The sequence below is a fragment of the Natator depressus genome, chromosome 16, assembly GCF_965152275.1.
Source record: "Natator depressus isolate rNatDep1 chromosome 16, rNatDep2.hap1, whole genome shotgun sequence".
Taxonomy (NCBI): domain Eukaryota; kingdom Metazoa; phylum Chordata; order Testudines; family Cheloniidae; genus Natator; species Natator depressus.
The window spans coordinates 22500151-22520486 of NC_134249.1; the positions used below are offsets into that span (position 1 = coordinate 22500151).

The 20336-nt window shown below is 49.4% G+C and overlaps 1 protein-coding gene across 2 annotated transcripts in view; it reads left to right on the forward strand.

The window, feature by feature from the left end:
* Positions 1-20336, forward strand: part of LOC141999998 (carboxyl-terminal PDZ ligand of neuronal nitric oxide synthase protein-like) — a 61312-nt gene that overhangs the window by 24620 nt on the left and 16356 nt on the right. For both annotated transcript variants that reach the window (XM_074973983.1, XM_074973982.1), the window contains 2 exons: positions 16765-16857; positions 18181-18239. In XM_074973983.1, the coding sequence (XP_074830084.1) occupies positions 16765-16857; positions 18181-18239 (152 nt within the window). The remainder of the gene's footprint in view (positions 1-16764; positions 16858-18180; positions 18240-20336) is intronic.

The following is a 20336-nucleotide window of genomic DNA, read 5'->3' on the forward strand; positions in this document are numbered from 1 at the left end:
GGAGCTAATTAATGTCCGATTAATTGTGTTAAACCACTCTAGCCAAACACAGCTCTTTCCAGAATGTAACGCAGGCTGGTTATCCGTCCCGCCCAACCAGCACTTCAGATGGCTGCGGTACTTTATTCCTCCGCTTCTGTTGCTAGCAGCACAAAGACACTTTGCTGTGACGTCAGAGGGGACAGTCCACTGGGGGTGGGGAGCAGACATAGAACACTTCTTCCCCTTGTAGGTGCACCTAACAAATGCTGCTCTGGGGGGAAGGGACGTGGGGAGGCGGTAGCTGAACGGAACTTAATATGGGAGGTAGGAGGGCTGAACAAAAGCCTAGAAAACATGGGATGAGTGTATCTCAGAGTGCAGATACTTCTCAGAACATCTGAAGTCTGCAAAGTGGGGATGGGGGAGTCAGGAGTGCAGACGTGCAGGCTTTAGCAGTTTGTAAACACAGGCCTGAATCAGATTTTGCTTACACCAGCATGAGAGCCGAATCGAGGCCTTGTAGCATTGCTCTCTGTTAGGATGGGCGAGCGTTTCTATTTGTATACATTTTGCCCTTCCAGCCCTTTGGCAGTGTATCATGTATGCCGAGAAAGAGGTGCTTCTCTCTCTTGCAGAGGTCTCTCCTGTCTGTGTGCTGTTGGCTAAGGATTCTTGTTCCCTACGCACAGCGTGCTGGAAGAGCAGTGACAGACATGCTGCTGGAGTCCCTGGGCCTAGAGTATTTTTTTCTGGAAATTGTTCTATCGTGCACGCTGAGGGTTCCTGAGTCCACACGGGAACACGGCCCCACCAGGCCTAACACCTGGCAAGGCTCCATGCTGTCATATTTCATGTCTTGCCGCCTCTGCGCTCTACTGGTCATTGCAATAGGATTTCTGGTGGGGGTGGCTGGGGAGGGCAATGTCTGCGATAAATTACCCCTGGGATGAGATCATAGTAGAACTTAAAACCACAGTTAAACAGCTCAGGGACAGGCACCTGTGAAAGAAGGGCTTAGGCTCCTTATGCAGTATTGTCCCAAAACTTCTTTCATATTCCGCTCTCTGGTGAAAGCATCAAGGGTCACATCATCTTCGGAGACAGGGATTCTCTTCCCACAAGCATAGCAAAGCAGAGAGAAGCCACAGATCTGCCTACTGCTAATGCAAAAATTCACCCCAACTACAGATGAAAACTGTGAGATGTCCATGTCTGCATGACTTCATATAGCACCCAACCTGCACAAGGCACTTCAGAGCAAATAAAAAGCTATGCCATGTCCTTGCCCTGAAGATCTTAAAAAAGAAGTGGGTTTGTTCTTAGGGTGGTAGGAGCAACATCTCCAGCATGAGATGAGCATTGCAAACAAGCCAGGCTCTGCTTTTCATTTGGGTAAATAGCTTTGCTCCTAGTGGATCTGGGATTGGAAATACTCAGCACAGATCTTCTCCAACACACCGAATTCACATGCTGCAAGAAGGTCGCAGCGGTGTGGAGGCGGGTGCTGGCAGCCTGTGCTCTCAGCCAATGAAGGAGGGACACCACAGCCAGAGTCGGGCCCTTTTACCTTAGGTAGGACTTCAGCTTTATTTCTTCACAATAAAGCCGTTCCACACACAAGCCCAGTCATTTCCCCTGCCCAGGGTCTTCAGTTCCCACTGTAGCAGCCACTTGTCTGAGAGATGCCACCTGCTCCCTGTATCTCTCCACATCAGCTGCGCTCTTTCAGCCTTGAATAGGAATCAGGGGCTCATTAGGCAATCACCTGAACCCTTCCCAGCTGGATCTGATGAGCACCTCTAACAGGCCTGTTCTGAAAGGGGCTCTGCATAACCACGGGGCTGGCCGGCCCCAGGCCCCCTAACCACCCTGTTACATGGGGACTTCCAAGCATCCTAGAAGTTAGATCTGGAAAAGAACTCTTAGATGATGCAATGTGTCCCCCTGTGAAATGAGGGGGTAGTCCCACAGCAGCTAAGCTCCTGATCTGATCCGAAAGGCCACGGCCCCTCTGGCTTGCACATTCTTTAGAGTCACTCTCCATCTCACGCCGTTTGCAGCAACAGACACATTTGCCTCCTGGCATGTGGGTCGTATGGAGTCTGCCGTGCAGCCCGGTGACTCTGAGCACCTCCTGCCTGTCACACTCAGTCCTTCCTGGAGAGCACAAGGTCAGAGCTTCCTCTCTGGCTGCTCTGGTTTGCCAGAGGAATAAAAGTTGTGAGTTCTCATTTTGAATATATGGCCTAAAATAGCACCATTACATAAATGTACAGGGAAGTGCTGCATTATTTAGTGTCCTGAAATCCCAACACCCACCTTCCCTCAGAACCATCGCATCAGGAATTCTCACTGTATCTGTGTCAGCGTGTTCATTAAATAGCCCCGAGCGTAATGAGGCTCGGCTCAGCCACCCTCTACTCATACGCTGCTGCTCTTGCCATCCCTGAAAGCATCCAGATAGGAGCAGACATGGTGGGGCCCTACCCACGCCCACATTAATACCGACTGCTTAAAGTCTAAATAATTACATGCCTCTCTGCAGGATCAGTGACATGAGAGTTCCCGTGAAGAGCCACAGAAGAATTAAAAACGGCTCTTAATTTATATTCTGTCTTTCCAAACAAGTTCTACCATGTACAAGCAGTAAACTCTGTCTCCCTCAGGCATAGGGATGACACAGTCCCATTAATCACCACTGTGTCCTTTCCTCCGACCTCCTTTTCCCCTGTGCAAGCCACAGATCCTCTCTGCTGCCAGAGGGAGCAGCTGCCAAGCATAGCCATTGTACTGGCCAGTGAGGAATTCAGCCAGGAGCCTCCAAGAGGCTCACACATCTTGCCTAGCATGTCGCCCTGTGACTGGGCTTGTAGGGCACAATGTGAGAGGGGAGAGGAACTGACTGGACAGAGAGAGCTTCGGAAGGAGTAACAGGAACTTGGGCCAGTGGCACTGTACAAACACAGAGTGCGGGACGGTCTGGGCCCAAAGAGCTAACGCTCTAAATAGACAAGACCGACAGTTATCCTCACTCTTCAGATGGGGAACTGAGCCCCTGAGAGATCAGGGGCCTTGCCCAAGGACACCCAGGGAGGCTAGAGCCCCCAAGTCCTAACACAATGCCCTAACCACAAGCCCATCCTCCTCCCACGTGCGCCAGTGCTGAGCATGGCCCTGTAGCCTGAGCTTTGCCATGGAGCTGTCCCATCCTGTGGGAGGGGAATCGGGCGTATTCTTGTCGTTTAGGCTTTTATTGTTTGAACATTTAGGGTTAAAGTTGCAAGAGCATCAAACCTGACATCTTGCCATTTGTGCAACGCGCGGTGCCAAAGGAGACACCACAGGCCAAAAGGGCAGCGAGAGCATGAAATGCCACATGTCCAGAAAGCGGCACAGAGATGAGCTGTTCTCCCTGCACTGAGCTGGGCTCCGCTGAGTCCCCATTCACAGAGAAATGCTGGGACGGGCTGGCATCACAGCCTACAAACAGCAGCATCCATTCAAGGGGCTGGGTGAGGTGAACCCGATCTGCTTCTCCTCAGATTAGCATCTCTTGCCGTGTCTTTAGAGTGTATCAGCTCTTTGAGACAGGGACGGTCTCCATTTATGCATGTGTGCTACAGTGGGGACCTGATCCCTGGCCAGGCGCCTCAAGCCACAACCTCAGTACAAGTACTAATGAATACTCCTGGCTGTCCCCATCCACTGGGAGGAGGAAGGGTCCCGTGAAGCCTCTGAACAGCTCTCCGGGGAGGCATGAGTCCACACAAACCGCCTGGATCTCCACGCGCTGAAAACAGCAGGCGTTGTGAATCCGTGGAAGTGGGTGCAGTATATAAACCCGGAACAGCTTGGTACTCAGACTGCAATGACAGCTAGCCAGGTCTAGTGTTTGATTGATGGGGCACAGTGCAAGAGAGTGAAAGTCCAATTCCAGTACAGAGAGAGCAAAGGGGTGTTTCCAAATTCCGGTCCTTCAGTGCTCTCCACCGGTCTGGAAAGTCGAGATTGCTGCACACGTACCGGCCCGGCGTGGATTCTCTACTCACAGGAGAAGCTGCTGAGTTCACGTCTGGCAGAGAACTAGCCTGTTCTGCTTTGATGCCAAAGATGCCAAGCGATCCACATGCTGCTCAGGCTCCACAGGACAATTTATGAGATGCCAGCTAATGCCGCCTTTGCAGCCCTCCTCTCCAACCCACCCGACGTGGGTATCAATGCTGTAGCAGCCTCGCCTGGGCTCCCTGCACTCTCCCCCCAGTACTTGTCTCTCGTCGTCAGCCCTGCCCTGGTGAAAGGTCCCGTGCGGACAGCCCTGAAGCACAAAGGCCTGAGCAGGCACAGTGCTAGCAGCAGGAGGGCAGCTTCCCTGCCACGGGCCTCCCTCCTGACTGGGTCCGGACGCTCTTTTGTGGGCAGAGGGTAGATGAGTCTCCATGGGCCTGTCACAGCGTAGCCATCTCAGCTGGGAAGCCAGGAAAGGGGTAGTTCTGGGATAGGCCAGATTGATTCACCAGCTACTGGAGGGTAACTTTCGGGCCCTGGGCTGGATTGAACTGGGGCTCTAGAGGAAGAGCCGCCATGGGGGGGCAAGTGGGGCAATTTGCCCCAGGCCCCAAGCCCCACAGGGGCCTCCACGAGAATGTCTGAGGTCTGAGACAGGGAAGGGGCCCCCGAAATTGCTTTGCCCCAGGCCCCCTGAATCCTCTGGGCGGCCCTGTCTAGAGGTGACGGGCTCATTGGCTTTCATCCCTGCCTTTGGCCCGGCTGTCCCCGGCGAGAGGAAAGGCAGGGCCAGGATAGCACGGCAGCCAGGAAAGGTGCCCTTGTTCCCTTTCAGTGAGTGAATGGCGCTGGGCTCCCCTGGTGAATTGGGCCTGGCCCACCCCAGCAACAGAGCAGCTGTGTGTGGGAAAGCTCCCTGTTAAACCTGGGCACGATGGGGGGCTCCTGGAGATGACAGTCACATAATGGTGCTTTTGTTGGAGAGGCCCTAAAGGGCAGATGATGTCACCTTGCACTGGGCTGTGCGGCCACTTGGGTCACTGGGGGAGAAGCTGCTGAATCTCTTTGGCAACAAGGCAGCCAGGAAAAGGCTGCTTTTATCCCATCCCTTTCTAAAGCGGGTGAAGGTGTTTTGTTCCCAAACAGCACACCTGGTTAGGAATGAAAACCTCCAATCGGAGCTGTCACCTCTGCCCCCTTGTGTGCCCTTGGCAGCTCCCTGCACTGGGAGAGCACCCACTGCCCACGTCTTTTGGACCAACGCCCAGGGTTTGGGCTCCAGACACACCTTTTTGCCTTCGCTATCCCCCCTTCCAGGTGGACAGGGTTGACGGCAGGAGAGGCTGTCTGCGTGAAACACCCAGAGGGCAGGAGTTTTCTTAATACCAGATCTACTGAAGCCAGAGAGCACCAGATCAAAAGAAAGGGTTTGCAGTGTGTGCCCATCTGAATGCTCTCCATAGCCCAGACAGGCAGGCTCCCCTCAGCCTCGTTACAGAGAAGAAGGGAAGATCTGGTGTGCCTGGAAACAGTTTTCTTCTCTGACCCCCCCCCCCCAAGGTCAGACTGACACCCCCACCTTGCTGCAACCAGAGAGCTCTTCACAGTGCTCCTCGCTATTAACCCCCTCAGTCCAGGGTAGGACCTCCTCCTGTTTTCCCAAACTGTTTACATACAGTGTTTGCCTTTTCCAGGAGACTGTCAAGGAAGGGGAAGAAAGTTCTTTAGAGGAGAAATAATTGTTGCCTTTCAGATGCTTAAAGACTGAACTCAAGTACAGGCTGTCACAGTTCATTTGGCCTGGCTATCTCCAGTTTCTTCAGCCCCCTTTTAAAAAAAACCCTATCAGTTTTCCCTTGACATGAAATGTAAATGATTGACAATCCCCAACCCCCTCTCCCAGGAGCACAGGGTAAACCTTTACTAACAGCCTGAACTCCACCCCAGGGGAGCGGACCTAGGAGGATGCTTACTTATATTTCTCCTGCTTTTAATTTAATCTCAAACCCACTGGCTTTTCCTTCCTCCCTGTAAGGAGCAGCTGAGCCTCTCTCTTCAGATCTGTCTGAGGCTTTGCATGAGCTCTCAGGCAGAGCACACATGAATTGAGATGCCATGCCATGCAGCCCTGATTACCCCAGGGTGCTGGGCATTGGACATCACAGGGAATCGTTAATGTAATTAAATGACAGACATTGGAAGATGGGACTCTTCTGGGGAATAGCAAGTTTGCACCCGCTGTACAAGAGAGCAGTGTGATTGTAAACACGTGAGCAGGAGCCAGGAACTCCCAACTCCTAGGCCCAGCTCTGCCATGACTTGCTAAGTGGGCCTTTGGCAAGCCACTGTGTTGTGGTTTCCAAAACCGTAAAATGGGGTAATGTGTCCGTGTCTCAGAGAGGTGCTGCGAGGATCCGTGTTTGCAAATGACAGAAAACCTCTGTTTCAGCAGGAAGTATTTGGATCAGTCACTTTCTGGTTGCTTTTGGATTCTGAGGTTGGGTGTTTCTGAAAGCAGGAGCTGCTCAGGATCTTGGAGGGATTCTGCTGAGCTGTGCAGAGCAGGCCCCTTTCCTATAGGGAAGGTGTTTGCAGTGCAGTGTTTCTACAGGATCTGTTTTCAGACCTAAAGCTGCACTTAGGCACTAGCTAAGGGAAGGCTTTGGCAGTAACACGGGCTGATGTTTTCTGGAATGGATTTTGGAGGTTCCTTTAGATATTTGGGCTGAAACCAGCTGGCAGTGCCCTTCTTCAGTGCAGTTTCAGCAGCAAAGCTGGTGAAAGGAGGGTGTGTATTCTGGAAGGCCCTGATCCACAACTTGGCCTTCTGCTGTCCACGAACTGTGTTGGTTGTGGCTTCCAGACTTGTATAGCGAGGGAGGGGGTCGGTCTGTACTGCTGTGTAGGAGAATTTTGCAAAACTCTGGGAGCTGTATTCTGGCTTCACACACCTGCACACGCACCCCATCAGGAGGCTGGTTTGTCTCTAAGGCCAAAATATGAATTAACAGGAAGTGGCCGGGGTGGATTTCACCCTGAATGTGCCCAATGTACCTATTATAGCTGCTGGCAGAAGCTTTTCTGCCCCCTGCACAATGCCCCTAAGGGAGATGGAAAATCCCTGGCACTGGGCAAGGATCTGAAGTATGGCAAAAGGCTGAATTAAGAGGAGCTGCACTGAGCTGTTGCTTCCTTTTACAGGCAACTTTCAAGAAGCAAGTCTCAGAGCTGCATTTACAAGCTGAGCACATGAACTGCCTCCGCCTGACCAAAATGACCTGCTCATTTAAGGGTCACTGGGCTCAGGGCCAAGACAACCTGAGGGTCAGATCAATTAGAAACAAAATGTTGCTGGGAATGCCAAACTGGAGGCTTTGGGAAAGGCAAAATGTTCTACCGCCTTAATCCCAGGAGTTTGCAACCCTGGGCCACTCAGAGTGAATTGGGCAAGTCCAGTCTGCAGCCACTCGCAGCTTTGGGTTCAGCGGGTATTGGCTTGAACCAAAACACTCCAGTCCAGTAATCATTAATTGGACTCTCCAGTGCTCCAAGGTGATTGTACATGCTGCAGCCCAGTCTCTTCCTCACACAAGTTTCCATGCAATAGGATGTCCCTTTGGCCATAATAATCACAGGCTATGCAGGACTGGCTGGCTTGTAGGTGGGGAATGGGCTGCAAAGGCTTTCGTTTCTCTCTCACCTGCTCAGATGCCCATGCGTATCCGTTCGTAGCCCATGTGACAAGAGCTGGTGCTGGCAGTCCAGTTCCTCGTGGATGGACATCTGCAGAGACTCTGCTTGGCTCCTTGGTGACGGGCTTGGCAGTGAGGCTAAGGATGGAGGGTTGGCGGCTGGCTCAAGCAAGGGACTGGAGCTCAGGTTTCCTGGGTTCCCTTCACAGCTGTTTGACTGTCTTGTTTTTACTTCCACTTACCAGCTCTGGATCTGTCTATGCTTCTATTTCCTCACCTTTCAAAGGGGTAACCGCTGCCTACCTCACAGAAGCATTGTGCAGCCGCCTATTTAAAGAGCTCTGAGACCCGTGGGTGACATGGGCCAGAGAATTTCTGGGCTCGGAATCCACATTCCCTCTCACTCCTGAGACAGTGTCTGCACTCAGGCTCCCACACCATTACTCTACCGCCACAGCCGCTCCCCTCGTGTTAGCATCGGTAGGGTTCTGGCTCCGGACCAGCTCTAGGTGACACAGGTCGAAATGCCCCTCCTGATACTAGCAGCAGCGGGAAAGCTGGAGAAGCCAAGGCCCCAAAGCAGTCCCGGCAGAGCAGGGCTGTGGCGGGTGAAGCTTCCGCCCACGCTGGACTTGTTCTGGGCATAAACATGAGGCTTTTTAGTGGGTCCAAGCCTAGCTGTGAATTTTGATTGGAAGTGGAATCCCCGGCAAAGGGGATGAAGATATGGCACATGGGGATCCCACGCCTGTCCCAGAAACCCACCTGCCTGCTGCTCGTCTGCCCACACAACTTATTTCCATGAGCCGACTGCACAGAGCAAAAGGCTGTTTGTAGGACCGCCTGCTTCCATTGAACTAGCAAGAAGTGCTGAGGGATTACAGACCTTCCTTAAGGGGGGCAAGATGCTCCTGTTTGTTCTTCCCGTATGGGGCCTATGGATTTGGAGGTGCTCTGTAATAATTTGTTAATACTGTATGTTGTCTATTTATTGGGATGTTTATGGTAAATGGGGTTAACTCAACAGAGGGCTGGCTGGGAAAACAGGCAGGAAGGAAAAGAATGGCTCATGATAATCACCCCTCAACAAACACTAAGGAGTTGTTAAGGAACAATGCCAGAACTATTAGCTGTCATGGTTTTACCTCCTCTCCAGCCAGCCTACAGAACTAGTTCTGACCAGGACAGGAAAAGGCCTGGAACATGGAAGAACAAAGGAACTGTGGCAGGATTTATAGGGTCCCTCTGAAGAGAGGTTGAGTACTCATGGGAAATGAGACTGAGATCCAGCACCGCATTGGGGTCCTCTGGGGAAGCTAGGCTTGATTAGATCGCCATCACAGGATGGTAGGCCTTCAGGGAAGACAGGCATGCATGTAGACTGTTGGACCCTTTGGTTTGAGAAGGCTGTCTGATCATGGTATTTGTCATTAGTCATAGATGACTGACACGAAGAACCCCAGGTGTCCGAACCCAGTCAGCCCTGCAGGGTAAGCAGAGTGGATGCCTGGTGCCCAGTGTGAGAGTGGGAGGACTGTGAAATTCCACCCCGGGAGTGGTAAAGGCACAAGGCCTGACACCCGGCTGGCGCCTTCCGAGAGGCGTGCGCGGGGACAGAGTGTAGCTAGCCCTGCACTGTGACAGTAAGCCCCAGGGGGCAGTTATCCAGGCAGAGCAGGGGTAGGTCTGCCAGAGAGCTTTATGTGGGGAATGAACCCCAGGCTCTGGGATAAGTCAAATGAAGAATGGGCAAACGTAAATTAGAAAAAAAGCGTATTCAGGATATTTTGCCAACATCCCCCTCGTCCAGTGTATTCCCTGCTCGTTTTCTGCTTTCCAGTGGCCACTTTTATGTTTCCGAGGATCATAAATCCTCATTTTTCCACTGGACGGGAGGTAGGAGAGTCTAATCAGCGGCAATCTGTATAGGTATTGTTTACATGTTGCCCAGTTACTGGGAGCACAGGCCCAGACTGTGCTCAGCTACATTCAAGCATGCCAACTTCCTGCGAATGTTTGACTGCTCGCCATACACGGGGCTGGGACAGTCGAATGCTGTGAAAGGGGGAAGAACCAAAGCCCTTCTCTCCCCCGCCACCCCTTGGCAGGTCTGGTGCGCTGGTAATGCTCTAAGTCTGTGCTAGCTAAGATGCTGGGAGGGAAACTCATGGGATATTTAAAAATAAAAAAGTAGAGTTTAATTTTCTAATCACATCAGTTTCAAGGGTCTGCGCTTCTAATAGCAATACTGAGATGAACACAGAGAGCGCGAACATGGCCTCCATGTGTGAGGGAGGCAAATTTAGTTTGAAACAAGTAATGTTCCATACACTGAAAATACTCACTCTCCCTGCATTATTAACGCTTACAGAGACACTCTCCCAGCTTCAGAAGCTCCAGCCTGCAATTGCTGTGGGAGGGAAAGGTACCTCATTAGGTTGCATAGATAAGCTACTTGCTGCATCCAGTTTAGGAGCAGAAGGATGCAATAGATGTCCCGCAAGCCACGCAAGTGGGATACTGTGACTAGCCGTTCTGTCAGTGAAGCAGAATTGGTCAGAGTTCCATCTACTTCCTGGGTCTGTTACTTCACCTGCAGTCTCTAGTAAGGTGTGTTTTGGGGAAGGAGGTGGAGCTATTTATTTTTCTAGAACATAAGGGTCCAGAAACAGCCATTTATGGTTGAGAAATAGTGGGCACACGCCACAGTATTAACTTTAAATGTACATTCTAGCTCCCTGTACCCCGGTTCTTTGAAAGCTAAATCTGCAGCTATACCAGCCTCAGCTGTGATCTGGATCTCTAGGAGCTAAATAAGATTAGTCCTGCTACTGTTTGGATAGAAAATCCCACAGGAAAATCCTGGTTATTCAACAGGGTGGGAGGTGGGGGTGGGACTTTGCTCAGGCGTAATCCTATATCCAAACCATTTCCTTCTTTAATATCAGTGAGACACTGATGCTGGAAATACTGTCTTTCGCCTGACACCTAAAATGAAGGTCCTGGTCATATTAAAAATCCTGTGGCATTTTTTTTCCCCATTCACTGTCCGGGCTGAATTCCCGTTTGGGTAATTGCAGCCTGCCTCCGTAGACTCCTCTGTAGTGTTATCTGGACAGAGGGTTCTTCTAGACTCCCTTCCTGAAGTGTTCTGTGCTCCTTTCAAAGGATACTACAACCCAGTGGCAGTGATTGTATGAGATTAGATTGTAAACTCTTTGGGGGAAGGCCCTTGCCAGACCTTTGGTGCAGGGGCCAGCACAGCATTCCTGATTGGGCCTTTTGGGGTACCACACTGTAAATGACAATATGGAGTTTGTACGTTTAGATTTTTTGCTATGAAATTGATCGGACAGGGGAGCTGCAGTTCTCTCAAATTGAGGTGCAGAGGAACCACCACTGTAGTCCAATAGCTAGCTGACGTCCTTGTAACTGACAGCGAATCAGACAGACATTCATGACTGCAGTGCCTTTGAGCGATCGTTCAGAAAATGCTAGTGTTTCTGGCTCAGAACAAGTGCTATGATCTGGTCTCTGTGGAAAGGCATTTGCAGGCTCTCTTGTATTCCTGCTCCAAAGAGCCCAAGCATCTCTGCTTCAGAAACATTTTTCTCTTAATGGGACAGCTGTGAGAGGATGACAAAACCTCAGGTGTTATGTCAGTGTCTCTTCTGGCTGCTCTTTACTAACGGAGAGGCTACATCTCGCAGAGACCAAGTCAATTCCAAAGACCCACAAACCTTTCCATTTTATCATGGTTTTTCATTTACATAATAAAGGCCCCAATACCTGGAGTAATTAAGGCACTTTAAGAATTGCTTTCTCGAATAATTCTCCATACATGCAAGTTATTCCTAGCCCTGGGTACTGCATGTGATTTCAAATGTGCATTAACCCATCTCTTGCATCAGCAGATGGAAGCCAGTATCTGCATATGTAATTTATATCTACTTGAGTGGAATTAGCAGATGAAATATGCATTACACGGCTCCATTAACATTTTTTACTCATACAGCTTTTAGCTCTTGATAAGTTAATATTACACACCAAGAGTGTGCAGGTCCTTATGCAAAGCAAGGCGTTGCACACAGGGATTTAAAGCAGTTACAGAGTGTATTCCAGGTCAGGCAGGTTTGACTGTCTCTAAATAGAATAAAATGTAGCTGCTAAATGACAAGAAAGCAGGCCAGAAAGCGGCATTGCCTCTTCTTTGAAACATCATATGTAGGTTCTTTAGATCAGACAGACCCTTGTCTGTGCAGTCTCCCCCTTGAATCTCCCAAACCTAGGGGCATCTTCAGAATCATTAATATCCAAAGGTATTTCTACCCCACCCTGCATGATCATCAAAAAGACTAACTATTGAAACCTGGAAGTCAGCAAAGAAAACCCATGTTGCTGAATAGAATTTGGTCCTCGGTACCACTGGCAAATTTGAGGGGTAGGGGAGGACACAGAAATTGATTCAATAAAATAAAAAAAATGCAAGGAACATTGACCCCTTTCTTAGAAGCCAATGCCAATGAACCATCTACGTTCTTCTCCGTTCGTTTACACACCGAGCATTTCATCTTTGCTAGGTTATAAAACATACTAGATTGAGTCCAGCTTGGGGATTTTTTTGCATTTGCTTTTTCCTCCAGATAAAAAATATAAATGCTTAATTATAATATAACCCCATTGATTCTTACTAGAAAGGAAGTGAATAAATGACTCTGCAATTGGATCCCATCTGCCACTTGTGCTCAGAGATTGAAAGAGAAGCATTGACAAGAGTTGGTGTGCAGCTTTTTAATGGGATAGTAATGACCTCTCCTAGACGTGCCCTTTGCAGTGCTGATCGCTCTTGCCCAGCTGGCATAGCTCACTCTCAATGCGAAGTGGCCCAAAATGGCAGTGCCATCCTCATGCCTCTTGGGCTTTGAAGGATTTCACTCCTTGGAGATGCACTTCAAGGCCCAATGAGTTTTAATTATTTCGAAGCCAGGCTAATGCTGCTTCCCTGCTCTGCTGCATCTTGCCTGTCACTGGAGACCTGTCGCCTCCCCTGTGCGAGAGATACATTGTGCACTAGCCCATTAGAGGTGATCCAGCAGGCAGGCTGTAGCCAGGTGGGAACAGGAATGGCCACAGCCAGTGTGAGGAAACCGGTACTAGCTAACACACATGCCAACACATGGTAGATCCACAGCCAGAGAGCCAAATCCGGGTCCGGTGAGTGAAGTCTGAACAGTTTGCTTCATGATTGGCTTGTCCTCCCTCCCTTCCTACTTTGCAGCTATATTCCTAAAATAAATGGAGCCAGGCATTTAGCAGCGGACAGGATCTCAGCATTGCAGAGCAGTGTGGGGCAGCCCAGTGCTGGACCAGCAGAGTAGAGCTGCGGGTCAGGCTTGAGTTGCAGGAGGGGGAGGAGGGTTGCACTAGCTGGCCGTGCAGAGAGCGACTGAGTGACTGTGGAAGGAGTTTGCACTTTCTGCCAGAATTACGACTCACGCCAGGGCTTTCGTCCCTCACCTCTGCGACCATTAACGTTCAGACCTCCATTTAAACACAAACGCCCGTCTTGTACTTTAGCTCCTGCTTCGCATGCTACCGCGCTGCAGCTAGATTTTTAAACAGCTTGTCTCAGAGTAATAATGCATGGAGAGATCAAAAGGGTACATCTTATCCAGGGCTTGCCCGCCATAAACAGTGTGAAGTGCTGGAATTTTATGAGCAGCAGCAGCAGAAGCCTGATAGACAGGAAGGCCACCTAATGTTTCTGGCTGTGAGCCTGATGTGGCGTGTAATGGGTTTCGGAGGCTCCTTTTCTGCAGTAGGTGCTCACAGACCTCACTGCTCTGAGCAATATATGAACCTAGGTACCACATGCACGTGTCGATGCAAGGTGTCCACACTCCAGTGAGGGTGTTTAGCTGGCCCCATCTGAGCACCTCACACTTGTTAAGGGACTTCGCCTGGCAAGTGACAGCCTCAGCGTGATAGAGGGGATCTGTGGCAGAGCAGGCCATTGAACCTGGGTATCCCCATTCCTAGCTATTGCTCTAACCACTGCACCCTCCTGCCGTGAGACATAGGCTTCTCGTGGGCCTTGCCTGGGCAGGTGTGGCTCCGTTTCGGGAGGTTCCAGCACTGAAAATGTGGTTTTCACCAGGGGTTCTCTCACCACTCATGGCACCTCAGTAAGGGAACTGCCTGGCTTCTCCACTCTGTCTGCTCTTGTAGATCAGTGGCTCTCAGCCTTTCCAGATGACTGTCCCCCTTTCAGGGGTCTGATTTGTCTCACGTACCCAAAGTTACACCTCTCATAAAAACAACTTGCTTACACAGCCAGACATACAAATACAAAAGTGTCATAGCACACTGTTACTGACAAACTGCCGACTTTCTCATTTTTACCATGTAATTATGGAATAGATCTATTGGAATTTAAATATTGTACTTACATTTCAGTGTATAGAGCGGTATAAACAAGTCATTGTATGAAATTTTAGCTTGTCTTGTCTTCACTAGTGCTTTTTATGTAGCCTGTTATAAAACTAGGCAAATCTCTAGATGAGTTGATGTACCTCCTGGAAGATCTCTGCGTACCCCCAGGGTACACGTACCCCTGGTTGAGAAGCACTGTTGTAGATCATAGTGAGACCCAGACCCACAGTTAGGAGGTAACATTCTCTGGGGGCAGGTTATCCCAGGGCTGCCTACTGTGTCTGGGCTTGGCCCCTGCAGTATGGCAGTCTCTTTGTGCCTAGAATACGTGTGTTCAAAACTGACCCTCTGGACCAGGAAATGATGAGGACCTGGAATGGCAGCCCAGGAATCCTTCTACCAAAGTAATGGGAGGAACCAGTGCCTGTTATTTTAGAATTCCATGAAAGACGCTGCAGAATCCCTCTGGGAGTCTGTTCACAGTTAGTTCTGGCTGTGGGAAGGGGCTCCACCACTCTCCGCACTGGGGCTGAGTCCAAGCAACATGTGGTGCCCCAGAGTGCCCAGAACCACCTGAGCCCTCCGCCCCCTCTCCACTGGGTATGCAAGCAACTGATTGGGTATGCAAGGACTGCCCCCTCCCAACTGCAGAAGCTACTTCTGCCCAGCCAGGTGCTTGGGGTAGCAGGCTGGCCCAGGAGGTGACCATGATGTGTCCCCGCCCACGGCCTGGTTCTACCTGCACTGCCACAAAGGCCCTTCTGGGCTCACCCTCGTCTGAATTTTAAGAAAAATGAGAAACAACCCAACCCTGATCTTGCAATTTCAGAAACAACAATGTCCAGACTGACCCACTGCGGCAATCTCACCGTACCCCATGCAGGGAAAAAACAAATCCTAGCCCTCAGGCCTGGGTCGTGTCTCTTGCTATTTTGAGTTGCAAATTAGCAGCAACGAGGCATGAGTCCTTTGCCTTTTAAAAAAAAAAAACCAACAGTTTAAAATCTCTCCCCTTTTAAAATGAAAATGGAGTAGGATCTGTAAGGAGGGGAGGGACATCCCCTTTGGAGACGGGAGAGCCCGTGGGGGTAGCAGAGCTGCCTTTGAATGCATTGCCAGCATCTGGATACTACCCAGAATCAAGACGGATGCGCCTGCATTGGGGCCTCCGTGACTCTTGCAGGATCTTGCGCAATTTTGAAGTGTATGTAACATTAATGTTCACAGCCTCACTGCTGCTGTTTACATGGCTATGGCTGTCAGGCAATCCTTGCAATGGCTCCCTTGCTGATTTCACCAGCTCAGTTACAGCTGAGTTTATGTTATTAGACTATTAAAACAAGGATTTATTCTCACTGTTGTCAACCAACAGCAATTCTTACACCAAGTTAATCCAGAGTATTTTTTTAAATAGATGCATGTGGCCAGATTGTCAGCCGGCTTAAATCACTGAAGCTACACTGATTTCAATGGAGCTGTGTTGGTTTACAGCAGTTGAGGGTCTGGCCCATGCATGGAGTCCATTGTTCATACGGGGCCAGCTAAATCCTGTGTAAAAATATTTAGCAGCTCAGAACCAAGCCCAGAATGGGGGCGTAAGGACTGGGTCCGTGATGTAAGTGTCTGCACACAACACTCGTGGATGTTCGGTCTAGCTGTCTCTTGGCTTGCTCCTTAGCTTTTGTCAAGGGCAATATTTAAAAAACAAACCTCGTAATTTTTAAAATAAGTGGCATTCAGCAGGAGCCTGCAGATAAGAGCCTGAAGTGTTTCAGGGATACTGAGCCCATCGAAGTGGATACGATTATGTTAATAGCCAAGATGACTGCATTTTTGCTGCCCCTATGGTCCTCCCTCCGAATGGTCCTGCGCTGTGCACTGCAGTGCCCAAACCCAAGGACAATGGACCTGCCAGGAGTCATCAGTTCCTAGCTTTTCCTGCAGGCAAATCCCTCTGAGTTAACCCTTTGATACAGAGGCTGGATTTGCCAGCACTTTAACTGCTACCAATGGAATTTCCATATGCCAGCAGGTTCTGGCTGCTGCCCCCTTCTCTGACGACAGTGCCTCCCCCGACTTTATCCCGACTATGTGTGCTGTGTCTTCTCCCTGCATTGAAAGCCCATTTATGTCACTTGCCACTTAACTAGTCATTAGCACCAGCAAAACCCATCCACCAAGCGCTTCCCTCCCCCACACTCCACTGGTACCCTCTCCCGGGCTTGGCAATCACACGCAAGTGAGAGTCTACCAGTCAGTTCCAGAGTCGGCTCAGGTAGATGCCAACATTCATGTTCCAGCCACAGGCCTCAAGAACATGGCATTCGTGGCCAGATTTTCAGTGCTCAGGTCCCATTAAGAGCTGAGGAAACTTTGGGCTTTGAAAATAGCCCACCAAAGTCAAGGTCAGTTTTTCTCCTCTACAAGGGTCATTTTTAATTAAAAACACACACACACACACACACAAAGAAGCCTTTGCCAGTGTGCCTTTTGAACACGCTTCCCTCAGCGGCACAAAATGGCTCCTCCTTCAGCTAGAACTAGATTTTTTTTAAATAAAATTTAGGCTAAAATTGCCTGTTTTGTCTAAGTCCATCCCAGGTGTTAACTATTGACCTGAAATCTCTTCTAACTTGGGTTTCTTTTCCCTTAGTATGAATTCAAAGCAAAGAACATCAAGAAGAAGAAAGTGAGCATCATCGTTTCTGTGGACGGAGTGAAGGTGATTCTGCGCAAGAAGCAGAAGGTGAGATTTCACACCGAATGTGTCTAAGGGATTAGCCATGGCTGGATCAGAACCCAAAGTCCAGCAAGCCCAGTGTCCTGTCAGCCAGTGGCCAGGATCAGCTGCTTCAGAGAAAGCTGTAAGAACCTCACAGTCGCCAGATGTGGGATAATCCATCTCCCACATTAGGTCTCATCCTAATCTCTAGTCGTTAGAGATCGGTTTAAATGCCGAAGCACAAGATTTAATATCCCTGCCAAAATTTGTGCAATTATGGAAACTGAGGGTGCTCTGCTGTCCATATAAATGTCCAGTCCCTCTTTGACTCTTGTGAAGCTGTGGCCTCATTTGGCTGCCATCCATGTGTTTGTTTCCTACAAAGGAGCTTTTTGTATGTGGTGTGAAGATAGTCGGGGAAGTGAGTGGGGGGGCGGAGGGAGGGGTTTGCGCTGCCTGGAGTCGGCACTTTAGCTGCTTAGTGGGAAATTCTGACAAGAGTGAAGGATTCTGTGAGGCCAAACCAGATTAATTTTGCAAACAGGCTTTTCTGTGAGGCCAGGGCTGTGTCCAAGTGCTAGAGCTGCTCACAATGGTTCTGAGGGAGCAGAATTTTGATGAAAAATGACCTTTCTTGAAAGAATTTTCACCAAAAAAAACCCGTTTTCTAAATTTTCCATCAAAAACAATTGACTGAAAAATGGTTTTTACAGTTGAAACTGTTGGGTGGTGGAGAGGGGTGTGTGTTTTGTTTTGTTTTTTTCTTTTACCAAAACAAACAATTCTCAAAGGAAGTTTCAACAAAAATTATTTAAACAAAATTTCCCATAAAAAATAATTAGCGGGTTTTTGACCAGCTCCACTAAGCACCTCGCAGACATTAATACCTTAATGAGCTAATCCTCCACACGCTGGTAGGGCAGGAATTACCATTATCCCCATTTCATAGATGGGGAACTGAGGAATCGAGATGAAATGATTTGCCCATGATCACACATGAACTTTGAGGTAGAGCTGGGAATTGCACCCAAATCTCCTAAATCCTAGTCAGTCCAGTGCCAAACCTGCCCTTCCTCTGTCTGTGTGATAACCGAATTCTAGCTCACGACCATTTTTCAAGCCTGCGGGAGGGCTAAATGGTCCGAAGTGTGCACTTACATCTGAGCCACCAGCTTTTCTTCAGCCAAATGACTGTCACTAAAATATTCAAATCCTGGCCTAGATTCTGGTTGAGGTAAAACTCACTGTTCTCCTTGGGTTTGCATTACAAACAGTTCATCAGGCAGAGCAGTGTGGCTTCAGCTCCTAAGGTGTGTATTATTCCTTTTTTCTCTTCCCTGCTTACAGAGAAAAGAATGGACTTGGGACGAGAGTAAGATGTTAGTGATGCACGATCCTGTCTACAGGTAGGCTGCGGAGGATTGCGCCAGCTAGCTTTAGAGGCAACCAATCAAATGTAATAGGATGCATCTAGCATGGCTCCTATGTGCCAAATTATTGCCTAGCCGCAGTTGTGCTTCCCAAAGGCCTGTGTTAAATTAACGAGGTGGCTACATTACTTAAGAAAGGAATTCTGATTCCCTATGTTTTTGGAGAATTCCTCCGCCCTTTAGGAAAATGTTAGTTTAAAATAGATACGTGTTATTTGTGTTAGAAGAGGAGGGTGACTGAAAACCATTGTTCTTAGTGCTAAGAACAGTTAGTTGTGATGCAGACTGAATTAAGGAAAAATCCACCCCGTTTCCTCTTCTAACCTAGCCTTGGTGCTCTCTGCCGTGTGCTCCCAAAGACAGCCTTTGTTAATCGTCCTGTCTAGCATGGACAGGATAGGGTGAGGAAACTGACCCATACGAAGGCTGGTACAATAACCGTGCCCTTCCCTACAGTCTGTCCCAAGATCTCCAAGCGTTTGCAGGCAGAAAGCTCCCGCAGGAGGCAGGTGTTCTCCACGCTTTACAGATGGAGGGCAGGGACTTCAGTGATTTACCCCTCCCCCCACATCAAGTCAGCAGCAGAGCTGGGATTAGAAACCAGCGCTCCTGTCTGCTAGGTGGCTGTTCTAACCACTGCACCACAATCGTCTGTCTGGTCTGGGCATATGACCCCGGCCAGATACAGTCACATGGTTTTAAAGCCAGTGGGATTCTTTGGTCTATGGAGAACGGGTGTGTGGGTGCGGGCTGCCTTTCGGCTATGGATGCGTCAGCAAGAGGCAGGGAAGACTGAAGGGAGAGACCAGGGGACTGGAGCAGCCCCTTTGTCCATTAGTTCTTTGTGACCGCAGCCTAGGCTGCGCCTGGCTCTGAGGGGTTAACACTTGTACTGGGGCTGAACAAGCGGAGCCCCTGCTGGAGGGTTTCCATCCCAGAGGATAAAGAGTTAATGCTGGGTGGGATGAACCCCCCAGCTAAGAGCAGACCCTTTCTGTACAATGGGACAAGAAGAGATGACGGGTGAATCCACAGCTTGTCATCAGGCTCAGGGAGAGCCCGCAGGTGCTGTACACATTCACTGCCTGGCGGGCATACAGTGGAAATTGTCATAGAGATGTGGGCCATTGTGCTTGGCACGAGAGCAGCATTTCTTCCCCAGGAGCCAAACGTGGTCCAGTTCTCAATCCCCAGGCAGAGCTACAATACAATACAACACCTGGGCAGCCATTCAACGACAGAGGATTGGAACACACGGGGAAAGTGGGTGTCCTTTGATTGCCTCTGACACTGGTAACTGAATCTCAGGTTAATCTCTTGAAAGGACTAAAACCAATCACTTGCCATCCCCACCCCGGCCATATGTCAGGCGGGCAGACTAGACTTGATAGTGAACATCTCTGAATTCTGGTGTGTGAGCTGTCTCTCGATTCTGGCTGCCTTAGGACATATGGAATTCCTTCCTGGAATTCCTTCCTCCCCGGCAGCCATAATGATGCTAGGTAATCTATAAAACTAACTTTCTAAAGGCCCTAAATTGGTCCAGGCTGTTAAATCTGTTAAGCCAGTAATTGCATCGTTAGAGCAAAGCCCACAGCACTAGGAGCTCAGATACCTACATTTTACATCCAGGGAGTGGTGGGGAAGAGTTTCCAAGAGGCACCATTGATATTTGTCTTATTCTTGTCCCTCTCCCTTCTGGCATTCTTAAAGGAGACGGGTCTGTGTGCCAAAGGGAGAGGGTAATTTCAGTAGACTCTCTAGAAAGGAGCTTGATTGTTACTAAAATAATCTTCAAAGAAGACAACTTGCTTATTACAGGGCCAGGTCCATGTTCTTGATAATTGTCCTGATTGCGGATTCAAGGCAGAATTCAAAAAGACAGAGAACTGGAGGGGGAAGGAGAAACATGCGCCCGTCTCCCTCATTTCCTCCTCATTCACAGCTGAAATTACTCAGTGCATTTTTACCCAATGAAATAACTGTGGGGAATAAAATGGACAAAAATTTGAGTGGAAAAAACTGTAACGTGGTCTGTGGAAATGGATTTTGTCAGGTGGAGGAAGGGAAGGA